The sequence below is a fragment of the Caenorhabditis elegans genome, chromosome V (assembly GCF_000002985.6).
Source record: "Caenorhabditis elegans chromosome V".
Lineage (NCBI taxonomy): Eukaryota > Metazoa > Nematoda > Chromadorea > Rhabditida > Rhabditidae > Caenorhabditis > Caenorhabditis elegans.
In genome coordinates this window covers 7,166,139-7,178,944 of record NC_003283.11, presented here as the reverse complement: position 1 = coordinate 7,178,944, position 12,806 = coordinate 7,166,139, and the positions used below count along the sequence as shown (strand labels likewise).

General features: G+C 35.7%; 2 protein-coding genes and 4 non-coding genes across 6 annotated transcripts; 2 read left to right on the top strand and 4 right to left on the bottom strand.

Moving 5' to 3' along the window:
* Positions 1-149: 149 nt before the first annotated feature.
* lgc-39 (Ligand-Gated ion Channel) lies at positions 150-3,444 on the bottom strand. Its single transcript, NM_072420.5, has 9 exons — positions 3,298-3,444; positions 2,550-2,812; positions 2,246-2,495; positions 1,636-1,849; positions 1,345-1,581; positions 952-1,259; positions 571-705; positions 396-510; positions 150-346 (listed from the first exon to the last, which is right to left on the bottom strand). Exons 1-9 carry the CDS (start codon positions 3,373-3,375, stop codon positions 255-257), a joined length of 1,692 nt encoding a protein of 563 aa, NP_504821.3. The 5' UTR covers positions 3,376-3,444; the 3' UTR covers positions 150-254.
* F09G2.11 lies at positions 2,820-3,044 on the top strand. The gene has a single exon (NR_069019.1). It is a non-coding gene; the product is annotated as an Unclassified non-coding RNA F09G2.11 (non-coding RNA).
* Positions 3,445-3,690: 246 nt separating the features above from the next.
* On the bottom strand, positions 3,691-3,891 carry F09G2.10. The gene has a single exon (NR_069018.1). It is a non-coding gene; the product is annotated as an Unclassified non-coding RNA F09G2.10 (non-coding RNA).
* A 3,662-nt stretch (positions 3,892-7,553) lies between these two features.
* Positions 7,554-7,778, top strand: F09G2.13. Its single transcript, NR_069017.1, has one exon. It is a non-coding gene; the product is annotated as an Unclassified non-coding RNA F09G2.13 (non-coding RNA).
* F09G2.12 lies at positions 7,693-7,842 on the bottom strand. The gene has a single exon (NR_069016.1). It is a non-coding gene; the product is annotated as an Unclassified non-coding RNA F09G2.12 (non-coding RNA).
* A 1,821-nt stretch (positions 7,843-9,663) lies between these two features.
* Positions 9,664-11,936, bottom strand: ugt-36 (glucuronosyltransferase; the record flags this gene model as incomplete). Its single annotated transcript, NM_072419.5, has 9 exons — positions 9,664-9,929; positions 10,035-10,130; positions 10,172-10,308; positions 10,356-10,441; positions 10,490-10,626; positions 10,671-11,043; positions 11,176-11,286; positions 11,335-11,644; positions 11,775-11,936. The coding sequence occupies 9 exons, from the start codon at positions 11,934-11,936 to the stop codon at positions 9,740-9,742; spliced, it is 1,602 nt and encodes a 533-aa protein (NP_504820.2). The 3' UTR covers positions 9,664-9,739.
* Between the last annotated feature and the right edge of the window lie 870 nt (positions 11,937-12,806).

Sequence of the window (12,806 nt, the reverse complement as noted above, 5' to 3'; positions counted from 1 at the left end):
AATGTTTTCGGTTTATTTTTTCGAAAAAAAGAACACGACCTTTTTGGAAGTTAATGGATTTCTATCAATATCAGTTTTTCGACCGTTTATGAAAATACACTATATTATACTATTAAAATCTTATGAGTAGGAACACAGAAGAAAAATAGTTTCAAATGTTATATTTAATATATTTATTTCAATTGTTCTTCTATCATAAAGACACATAACATTGAGGAATTATTGCTGTTGATACACATAACACAGTTTCTCAGTCAGCCTTCGGAAGCAGATGATCGCCAAGTGAAGTAGAGCCAGTAGGAAACACAAAATAGCGAAAAAACTGTTGGAAACAACCATCGACTATCTGAAATTGTACTAATTTGAAAATCAAAAGTAGATATACTTAAACCAACATTCGTCAATTTTAAATGCTATTCGTTCGTTTTTCTCCGAGCATCGAGCACATGGTTTGTTGGTGTCAAATTTGGTGAATAATCGAGAAGGAACCGGAGTGACTGACATCAGCGCCTATAAATTATGTACATGTATGATACATGAATACGTGTGACTTTAATAAATTAAACTTACAGATGATTCATTAAGGCATGCGGATATTCCATGAGTCAAAGAAAATTGCTGAGATTTTTTATTCCGATTCAGGTCGGATCCCTCGGTATTATTCGCAATTACTGGCTTGTTGTTATTAACAATCGACTTTCGAGCCTGAAATAGTTTTGGAGTCAGGAAAAAACTTTAAAAAAAAAGTTAAGCTGAACCTAAGCCAAAAAAATTCCAAAGTCTAATTGAAAGCCTAACTGAAGCTTAACCTTAAATCTTTGCAAAATATAGGACCTAAGCCCAAAAGCCTGAGCCTAAATCTAAGTCTAAGCCTAGGCCAACAAGATTATCCTTTAGGAGCTATTCTACTATTACATGTAAGATGAAGCCTAAACAAGCCCGATATCTGACCTTCTCCTCCCTTTTGCATTCCTGTACTCTTTCCTCATAGAACATATTCCGATGTGAACAATCCGTAGTCCTTTTTGTCATATAATACGAAACAAACGAATATTCCAACAATACCAAAAAGATCAACGCTTGCGAGAATGTCAACCATATATCCAATGCTTTGATATAGGAGACCTGCGGCAAATCCTGTCTTGCTCCGTTGCTCATCGTCGTCAAAGTGAGTAATGAGGTGATTGTAAGTGAGATACGTGCTGGACTGGCACGCGGGTCCAACCAGAATGACATCCATGAAATGGAGACGAGCATTCCTGTTTTTTTTTGAAAAGAATCAATTATTTTTATTAGTTGGTCTTCTAGAAAATTGGAAATTGCTTCCAAAATCTCAAAGATTACCTGTGGGAATGTATGTTTGAATTATGTGGAATAGTACAAGTCGTTTCATAACAATATATCCTTGGATGCAGCTCCAAGCAGCTTCACCTCGAAACATTGGGTACGGTCCGGCGCATTTTACAAATCTTTTATTAGTGATTTGCATGTCATTTAATTTGATATCGGGATTGAATCCAATTGGGAAGTTTGGAGGATCATCACGCCACGTAAGGTTCACAATTTGTTCAATATAAGCAACTGAAAGAGGATAACATTTTTTTTTCTGAAACTGAAAAAAGAACAAGAACTCACAACTTTGAATGGTCAACGGACACTCTTGATAGTCCAGTGGGAATAATTTCAAGTCCATCATACACGAGAGAGTCACGTCGAGACGCATTGTTTTGAAGATGAGCCCGTCTGGATAGACAATGACCATTAAGTTCGGAGTGGTCACTTCTTGAAGGTATGCATATTTGGAGTTTACAAAATATAGATCCGGGTACCAGATTCGATCAGCAATTAACTGGAAATATTGAAATAGAATATTGGGGGACAACAAATGTTGATAGCTGTAATAGCACGCGTCTTCTGGCTCAAAAATATAGACTGATCAAGATTATTAGGATCTTATCAAAACCTCATTTGTATAAACTTTGTTCAATATTTTGCCTAAAGTTTTCAGCCCAGTCTTTTTGGCCACAAATAAGCAAGAATCTATCGGAAACTATTGAGTTTCCTTTTAATAAGTTCTTCATTCCTTCAAGAAACATGAAAATGTTTCAAGTCAAATTTGAAATTTTGATTTTTTAATCGTGAATTACAAAATATCAATTTTTTGGAATTGAAACTGAAAAAAGTCATTGTTGAAACTAAATACATATTCTCAAAATTTGAAAAATGACTTTCCTTACAAACTCACTTTACTAGTCACCAAAATTGGATGCGTACAATTATGTGCTAGCCGTCTATCAAACCAACCCATCGCCAAATACATATCAACTTCAAAATCCATAGACTGTGCTTTGAACGATGACATCGATTCGATGTACACTGCCACGTGTACATCAGTTCGTTTTCCTTGTGACTGTCCCGGCGCCATGAACATATTATACCCGTCTTCAACAACCCCGTTTCCAATCACTTTTAATAGTCGATCTCCTGATTCTGACCTGAAAGGAAGTTTGAAAATATTGCTAGAAATCTAAAAATAAACTTGAACTAACCATTTCAACTCTCCCGTTTGCCCACCCGATTTATGTGGTTCACAAAGATCGTGAATGACATATTCCGGATCATACCACAAGTTTTTAAGCATGTACTCCTCGTCTCGAACTGTTTCTCGAACTTTTTGCTCGAAACTATGTGTGTAATATTTGAGTTGATCACTGACTTCACCGGTGTCTGTCAAGTGTGAGTATTGATCGTATGGCTCTGATTTTCGATTTCTCTGCTGTTGTCGGCGGGTGTTGTCGTTGTGTTGGATTTTCTATAAGAAATATTTAGAATTTGTCATTAATGTTTTCTTAAAAACACGATGATTTTCTGATTTGAATTAAGAAAATATTATTATGCTTCATCAAAATTAACTTTCAAAAAATATTCGAACAAACGGAAATTTGGTTTGTGTTGTAAAGTTTTGAAAGGAGCCTATATTTGAGCGGGGATTACTCAGGAATTTGAATCCATGTGGACTCTCTCGCTGGATCATTTTTCTCTATTAGAATGTTTTTTTTGTTGAAATTTTTAAATAATTAGGACTAGTTCAATCAGGCTTATAAATAAGTTTTTGAAAAAAAAAATGACGTGGAACGTTTGCTCCCGCAGATTTATATTCCCTAGTAAGCTCCAGTCAATTACCAGCTTCTTTTGAGACTGTGCATCTAACTTGCTAGAAAATTCTTGCAAATGGTAATTTACTTTTTAGAGTAAAAATCCACACGCTAGGTAGAAAGGTTTCACAATTAGACTTACCCTAATATTTAATTGAGTCGAAGTTAAGTGCACATTGATAATGACAATAAATAGGGTCGCACAGAGGACGTGGTGCATCGATGATTCACATCAGGGATGCTTCAACTCGTGGGGACCAAGGTAAATCTGAAAGAATAAACAAATCACATCTCCGCCCACAAAATACCAGGATATTGAGATAGGGCGGCACCGGCGGGATGCCTAAAAGATACTAAACGATGTCCTCTTTTTCTCCTCTTTTTTCTTCTTCTATTCCTTTTTCTACTTTTTCTTCTACCAGAAAAAGGAGAAGATGTGAGCAGAGACGAAGATGTAGTAGAAATTGGAAAATGGATGGGGTGTGTAATGAATCGAGAAGAGCATTGGATGAAGGAAGAAAATACTGCGGAAATCGCCCCGAGCAAATATTCAATGGAATCAGTGGCAGGAATCTCAAAAAAAGAAGGAATTCACCTCCTTCCCCCGATCCGAAGAAGTCTTGTTTGTCAAACGTCGCCGAAAGACGACATCATCTTCATAACGATAATCGGGTTAGGCACCGGAAGGCAAAATGTGCTCCCCCGCTGAAGACGTTGTGTGCTCTTTCGTAAAAACAAGAAAAGTGTAGAAAAGAACACTCATGGGAATGTTATCAGAAAAGTTGCCGACGATAAATTACCACTCCGAGTGCCAGATTAGTAGCCGGATGCTATTCAGGAAAAAAAGAATATGGAAAAGCAAGAGATGTCTCAGGAACATGACAAATTAGATATTTATAGACTATGGGAACGTGAAGTTAATCAAATCATAGGCCAGATAATTGGAACGGTTATTCAAAATCGCTTATGGCTCTGATTGGGAGGTTTTGGAATCATCGTACGAAAAATGATCAAATAAAGAATTAAATATTTGGCGGGTGTGCCTGTGTACCCTGTGGAAATCCCAGCTCTGACAGAATCACAGTCGTGGAGTTAACCGGCCTCACTCAGTACTGATCATGCAAATAACTCATGTTTCTATAATATTTTATTTGATTTTATTTGTATTTTATAAATCTTAAATGCTCGTTGACCGAGGTTTTCACCTTTTCGCGTCCCTTCTTCCATTTTCAAAATTGAGAGTAGTTGGAGGTTAATTTCCAGGTTTGAAAAAAATTTTGGATAAAAAATTTCGGCCGAGTTTAAAAAGGGAAGTTGTACAAAGACGCTCCTTTTTGATAAAAATTGTTAAATTGCCCCAGCACTTCTATCGGCCAAAAATCGCAATTCTCTTTCAACCAAGTAATATGAGACGCTGGATACAATTTAAGGTTTACTGGTAATACGAAGCGTCTAAATTGTTATCCAAAATAAATGGAACCAAACTAATTGTAAGACTACAAACTATAGCAGTTCACGCTTTGAATCATTTTCAATTTTGACAATCAGTAAAACAACTTTTATGTAAAAAATCCGTAAATTCTCTTCCGGGAGAGTGCAAAAAAGTTCAAAGTGGCAGGGAAGAGGACATCCGATTGGTGATAAAGTCGTTGAAAAGTAAACAATTGTTTGAGAATGATGTAAAGGACAGCGTGGAGGTGATGGATATAGTGTGTAATGTGGATGTCGGCTACTTGGATGTAATGAAAACTTTGGCGGAGGTGCGGTGGAAAGAAAAACAAATTTAGGCCGAGACAGATTTTTTTCATGCGGTAAATTGTCTCAAAAACCTTATTCTTGAAATTAAATATTCCTCGGAATCTCCTGAGCCCACCTTTACCAAACATTGAAATTTACTGAATACAATGTGCACGCAAAATTTGTATTAAAGCCACGTTTCACCATCACAATACTTTCAAAAATAAAATGCAAAATTTTATTAGACCTCAATTTACTTAAAACCAATGTGAATTAGCAGCAAGGGGTAAGGTGCCTTAATATACTTTAATATACTTGGAGCCAAAAAAACCACAGGCAAAATTAATATTTTTCATTATTTCTTAGGCTTTTGAGTAATAATTACAAACATATTTTAAAAGTGAAATTTGTGGAAACATTTTTGGATGTTTCTTGAAAATTATTATGACCAACTAATGAATATATTTATTATGAACTTGATAGATGCCACTTTTTGACTTTTTGATATGTTGATCACCTAAAGGTGTCCCACAAAACGATTTTCCACCTATAACCAATCTTATTTTAATAACTATTTTCTCTACTGGCTTCACTTCAAAAAAAAAACTAAGAACTCAACGCAGTTTCACTGCAAAAATTCAGAATTCTATGCAAATCCTTGCCATTCTTCTTTCCAGCTACTCTTCTGAATTTCATATTTCCTTCAAAAAAAGACGAACATATTTATGCATGATGTGGCATTCAGGAAGGACATTCCCCTATAGAATCTCGACTAATTTTTAATGACGTAGTGTTGAAGGGTGAATAGAATAAAAAGAAGCCGCAAAAAGGAGAGAAAGTAGCATTTCTTCATAAAGTAGATGTCAAATACAGAGAGAAGGAGCCGTAGTAGCAAGAACATGCAAGCACAAAATTTTGAATGGAAGATTGTTTATTTGTCTGCCATTCCAGTCAGTCCAGATGATCATCTGGGAGTGGCGGAGAAAAGAAAAGGAGAAGGAAAAATAATAAAGAATATAAACCAAAAGCAATTGAAGCGCGTACATCTGGAGGAAGTTTATCCGGAAGATAAACATTTTGGGTGTTGGCAAAACACCCAAAAAAGTATAAAAGGACGGGAGGTGGAACAGGAACAGTCCGGAAAAACGTCATTATATTTGAGACGAATGTGTGGTAAGAGATGTGGAAGCTCGAACAAAAGAGTTTTGGAGGCAAAGCTCGTGAGCACAAAAAGAGGTTCTCACACGGAGAACGATGTATTCTGAAGTGACTGCACTTTCCTAGATTTGGGTTTGACCTAGATCGTGAGAATTCCAGCTTTCTGAAAATTTAGAAATGAATGAAAACACGATTTGGAGACGATGATAGCGTAATCTGTTTTTTTGTAGAACTGGATACAATTTTAATAGAAATTGATAAGGAAATCCTAATATGAGAGTGAACAAGCAAACAGGAAATATATTGATAATTCAAAGTCTAGGTTTTCTAGTGCTTTTAAAAGCTAAAATAAAAACAAGGAATTAAAATTTGAAAATCTATATTAGCATCACTGTCATCTTTTCACAAGGTCTACCTTGATAAGTATAGGCCAATTGGGCCTAATAAAATTGGTTCAGAAGACGGCAACACACGTGAATATAATAGGTGCGTCGCATTTTCTAGTCATGACCAAAATTGATAAAAACTTTTGGCAAAACTTTGTTTAAAGTTGGCCAAAGTTTGCTCAGATAACTTGCAACAGAATAATCGAAGATAGACGATACTTGGATAAAATTTGGTTAAGAAACTGTCTGAAACTGGGCAAAAAGTATATAATGAATGTCTATCAGGATTTTGAGAATTTCTGAGAAAGTCAGTTGCAGAAATATAAACTTCAGGATCCAATATATTCCACGAAAGGTGCCCATTACGAGTACGGTGACTTTTTTTGACTTCTGAAAAAAGTGGCAATTTGAATTTCTAGATATTCGATGGCACCCACAATAAGTTTACGCTGCGATTTCAGTAGAACATGAGTGACATCATATTTCTTCAAATTAGGTTTACATAGGTCAAATGAAACTACAAAACTGCCTGCGCAAAGCTGCCTAGAAAACCAATTATGATGTATTTTGTGCTGAGCGGGTTTCACAAAACGGGACCATTGCTCCCGACATCTGCCTGGAGCCGCGTTCATCCTGCCCTCTTAAGATAAAACCATCATCCGTTAGGTGTCGGGTGATGCATGACATTTTTTGTCGCTATCTAATACTATAGAATACCGTAGCTATCAGAAAAAGTTGAACTATTCATCTCACGAACTTTCTAGATTCTGCCCCCTTCCGTTCTAAAACATACATCTATGAAGAACGTGTCAAGTAAGTTGATAAGTATTTTTTCCCGGAAAAGGACCTTCTTTTCATCTTGTTCCGCCTGTCTCCCCCCACCCTCACGCGCCCCACCCACCCTCAATTTGGTTTTGCCTGTTATTCTATTATCTGCAAACTGAGTCAGTAAAACGGGCGGAAGAAGAGGAAGACGGAAAATGGAAGAAAACGAGAGAATCATCAGCTTCTTTGTGAGACCTTAGTAAGTTAGAAATGAAGTTGTTTCGAGAGAGAAAAAGAATAGAAGAAGATCCTAAGCGGCTGTCTAAATTCAATTCTACCAAGGTGTATTGAGTGGCCCCCGGTGTGCTCAATGAGTCGTCGTGTTCTGTCTCCCTCGAGGTATGTATGTTTAGTAGTAGAAAAACAAAAAAAAGAAGAAGAGCAGTAGTGGGGATCTTGTTTATGATGTGGTAACGACCGAAACGACTCGGCCCCGGCTAAGATATGATGAATGAATAGGAGGGCAATGGAACGACCTTCGACCGCGTACTGGATCCATTTTGAGCTCACTTCAAGCTCTTTCAAGCTCTCTCCAAACCTTCATTTATCAAGCGTCAAGTGGTGGTGTCCATTGCACTAATGAGGTTCAGTTTCCTTTCAAAGAATCGAATAAAAATGGAGTCGATTGAAATCCAAAACTAACACTAAAACACTGAAGCCAAAAACCATAAAACTAATTTGACGGAGCGCGTCCCTCACGCATTAGGCGTTGAATTATTCAGAAACTTTTTAGGAGGGATTAAGTGGTTGGTAGGCGAGAAATGGATGAACTATGCAGAAAGAAAAAAGAACTGCGCCGAAGCTGAAGAACCGATGAATTTGGGAGCAGTGTACAGGAAACCGACGACGACAGCATATGCTTCCTATCGGGAATGACAGAAGGCAAAAATAGCAATTAGAGTAGGATGGAAAGGAGAAAATGAATGCTAGGTGTTACGAAAAGTAAAGTAACATTTTAAATTTCAAAAAGTATTTCGATTTTGCCTATATCCCTATTTGGTTTTGCCTATTTGGTAACAACTCCTTACCCAAATCTGACTTCAAAAATTTAAGGTTGGTTCAGAAATTGGTTAGACTTGGGTAATGTTTAGCTCCCGCGTACGTTCTGCCAATTCCATGCAGATTGGCATTTTGTGCATTATTTGGGGAGTATCGATCTAAAGCTTGGATCAAAGAGAAAACATATACTAATGTACCCTTGTTGTGAGTTAAACAACTTATTGAAATGTTTAGTGATGTACAGTAGTTGGAAAAAATGTTTTCTTATTATGTAAGACTAACAACACACACAACTCGAGTGTAACAAACTCCAGAAACTTAAAAAAAAACACACACACCTTTATAAACTTACATTAGTCAAAAGTTGCAATGATGTTTCAGAAACCTGCGCAGTTGTCAGGAAATGAAACTTAAAGTTTGCAAAAAAATTACAATAGTCGTTAGAAAAACTGGAAGTTTGTTAGAAAGCTAAAATGTATAGGTTAGAAGAAGTTGCAATTTTTTTTGCCAAAAATATTAAAGTGTAGTTCAAACTCCGATTTTTGACCTCAAAATACTCAATTTTCGTCGAAACTGAAGACATGGAAAGGAAACCTAAAACCTAAAATCCACAAAAAACCTAAAACATCATAGTTTTTGAAAAGCCCGAAAACCAAACTAAAATTTTTGTCAATCGACTGCCAGACATTTTACACAAGTTTTGAAACCTCGACACATATGAAATCTGAAACCGAAAAAAAACGTTGCTCTAATTTTCTTCACACAAGTTGAGTTGTGCAGCAGCAACAGCAACTGATCAAAACAGAAACATATCATATTTCCCACGAAAAAAAGCACTTTAGAACATATCAAGCAGTTATATTTGCATTACGTGACCAGGCTAACAAGGAACCTTTTTTTGGTGATAAACTGGTATGTATGAACTTTCAAAAGCATGGGAGACGCTACCAAAAACAGAAATACGTGCTAAAGTATGGGATTGTAGATCGGAAGTTTCTAGACAAAAAATCCTTTGCAAAAAGAAGTAATATCCGTTCTCTGTAGAAAAGAAACAATTCAACACCATCGTTATCATGCATAGATTATTGCAGTTTTCTCGATCTTATGACACTTCCTGAATTTCAACTATTCTATGAGCTAAAAAAACGCGCGAGAACAGAGGGTACTATGTATAAAACTTTGAACGTTTTCGTGAAATAATAATTGGGATTTGTGAAAACTACAATCATGAGACAAGAAAATGCAGAAAAATTAAAAGTACCCAGAAAATCGTTGAGCTGTAATTCTCACTTTGTAAAGGCAATGTCGTTCCAGTGTTCAGAACATGGGAAATTGCTTTTGGTTGATTTCCGTCAAGTTTATGAAGACAACCATTGACCGAGAAGTGGCATTCCGCAAGTGTCCCTATCAGAATAAGTTTATTTAAAGCATAACAAAAATGAACACAATAAACACCGTAATTGTGGAATAAAATAAGATTTAGTTAGTCTTTTGTTTGACCAAGGACAAATTAAAAGGCAGTTTGCTATACATTAGTTTTCCTAATTTAAACAGGACGAATAGAAATAAAATTACAGTGGAAAGTATTATGGCAGTAAGATCAATTAGGAAATATTGAATAAATGACATCTGACGAGAATGTGGGTCCAAAGATGGAAGATGGCCAAACCTGAAATTATTGTATTAAACGTTTCAAACTTGAGTAGCCTTAAAATGTGCAATGTTTGATTAAAAAATTAGGAAGAATCAGAAGCTCTCTGAACTATCGACTTACTGAGCCGCAAACTCCGCATGCCTGACTAGCAACTCCTTTGGCTTCACAGGCTGATTTGCAAGCTGATGCGCCAGCTTTTCCGCCGCAGTTTTGTACCTGTAACCTCAATTACAAAACTGCAGATTTTGGAAACTTACGATTCATCAAACAATATTTTACTCAATGCTTCTTCAATTTTATCTCCATTTGACAAATCGTACTTCGAAATCTCGATTGATCCATTATGCCTTGCCAGCATTTTGGCATTTCTCATTTGATCAGCAAATATTGGACACTAAACATGTGCAATTTAAAATGTTTTATATTGTGAAAACAGCCTACCATAATAGTTGGTTTCCCCAGGTAACTGACTTCATTAACACTTCCTAAACCAGCATGAGTAAAGAATGCACTTAGACGTGGGTCAGCTGTAATAATTAATTTGGCATTTTACCTTTTCAGTAACCAATGCTAACCTAAAAGTGCAGTTTGTGGCACCCAATTAGAAAAGTGAATATTCTCAGTTCCATTGGCAAAACTTGTATCGTTTGTCTCGTATTTCCAAATAAAAGTCACATCGGGAAACTTGCCCAATACTGTAGCTATTGTTATTCTGAAAATTGGCTAAATTTTGATATTTCCTATTAATAATCTTACTTATTATTGATTGGCATATCTTTTGACAACATAATTGAGCCAAACGAGACTAGAACAGTTTTCGGTCTTAAATTAAGCACTGCATCCCATTCGTTGCTAACTTTTTGGCTTTTCAGTTTATCAATATCAACTGAAATGCCTCCAACTTGAACGTTTTTTTCAAGAGTTGCACGTGGATAGTCGATGTATGGATTGGAATTTGTGAATACTGCCGAGCAAAATGGCTCAATGGATTTGGTGTTAATTGGTGCATATGGTGGACGATATGACCGATATTTGTTTTTTGGGATCAAATTGTCAAAAATTAAAGGATTGATTGCATTAATCAGCCTTTGAGGTAGAGACATTCTGTCAGAATATTCTGACGTTGGCACTGAAAATAAATAAATTAATTTTAAAAAATCAGTTTAGTTATTTTTGCAATTTTTATTCTTGACCTTAAAATATATAGGCACTTAATTAAATAACTTAGTGACTAGATATCCAAATTTCCATGGAAACTTACAAGGAACTGTACTCAGCATCAGGGGTTCTCCAATGGATTTCACCATGTTGTAATCAAAAGCTAGAGATGTTGCAGGTATAAACTTTTGAATCTCCAAATAGTCAAGCACCACTGAAAACCAGAAAAATTTGATAAGCATTATAGTGTTTTCCAACTCACGGTAAGCAGGTTCTACAAAATGTTCGAAAATCATTACATCGAAATTCATTTCTTTGAGATCATCCAAAACATGCAGATTCCGACTAATTACAGCCGCTTGCTCAACAAACATATTATTGAAAGTATCAATCATGGGGAGCATTTCGGAGAGTGATGAGTCACGGTACCAAAACTTGGATACGTCCTTCTCTTCAAACATGCTTCCAAGTTTGACGAGTCTATCACTAGGATCTAGTTGAAGAACGTGCGTTATTGATTTGACATACTGGATTTTTGAAAACTTCCGTACAATTGTTGGAGTGAAAAATGTCTGAAACGATTGATGCAAAAAGAAGACAGGCTTTTTTTGTGAGAATTTTTAAAAGGTCTCTAAGAAGATAATTGGTATTTTAAAGTCTTTTAAATTCTTTTTATGCAACAAAATTTTGTTTATCACTTACCACATTATGCCCTGCGTATGTTAAAGTATCAGCTATTTTCGCAAAAAATGTAGTGTGACTATGCCCAAAAAGTGGACAAAAAACCAAAAAATTATAAGAATCGGAACACAGGGCGAAGAACAAACAGAACAGTAATTTCATGTTTGTTTCTACGTTAATCATGTTATTCATTTTCCTCTTTATATGAAACATTTCAGCAGAGAACACACTTTGGGCAACAACTTGTTCAAGATGATAAGTCACAATTTTCGATGGGATAATCAGAGATAGTTCATGTTTTTTGTAGTGGAAGTAGTCAGGTCTTTTGTGTAAGTATTCAGAGAAATCATATTTATTATTCATGTTACGGATTCGTCGTTCACTGAAATTTTCAACTAAAACACACCTGTCTTTTTGATTGTTCTTTGAGTTTTTTCTCGCAAAACAGAAACTGTTTCTGCTATCGCATAGTTTATTTCTTTGACATCAAATCAGTATTTTACTACTATCAATTGCTTCAAAAGTAATCCTCTTTGAAAAACTTTGCTATGCTTTTTATTCTTTCACTCATTTTCCAAAAAAAAGGAACTGCCTACGTGACTGCTTACTGGTAAAACGTTACTGTTTATTTTATGAATTTTGGTACATATAACTTCCGGCGATTGATATTAAAACAGTTTATTTCCATAAGGTTTTATTTTATTTCATATTTAATTAAACTGTTGAAAGCATTTTAAAAGTGAAGAAAAATATTAATGTATACTTCGGCAGGACGTAGACACGGCATTGGCCGTCACGATGCATAAATTTTATTAATTTTTAGAAGGTTTCGTTTCCTCTATCCAAAAAAAATCTCTGGAATCTAAATGCTGGCAGGCAAGTTTTACCCTTTAGCTTATTCCCAATTTTTAGTTGCAGGAGAGCCAGAAACATCCAAAGTCCTCATACTTCTTCATATCAAAAAAGGTTTGTTTTTTCCAAGATCTTTTACATTTTTGCAAATTCAAGAAATACAAACAAAAGGGCCCGTTAATTTTTTAATTGAACCTTTTC

Coding starts and splice junctions, on each gene's coding strand:
- lgc-39 (NM_072420.5), bottom strand. CDS start 3,375: ATGCACCACGTCCTCTGTGCGACCCTATTTATTGTCATTATCAATGTG. Junction 2,813..3,297: donor CGACTCAATTAAATATTAGG/GTAAGTCTAATT, acceptor TATTTCTTATAG/AAAATCCAACACAACGACAA. Junction 1,260..1,344: donor TCAAACATACATTCCCACAG/GTAATCTTTGAG, acceptor AAAAAAAAACAG/GAATGCTCGTCTCCATTTCA.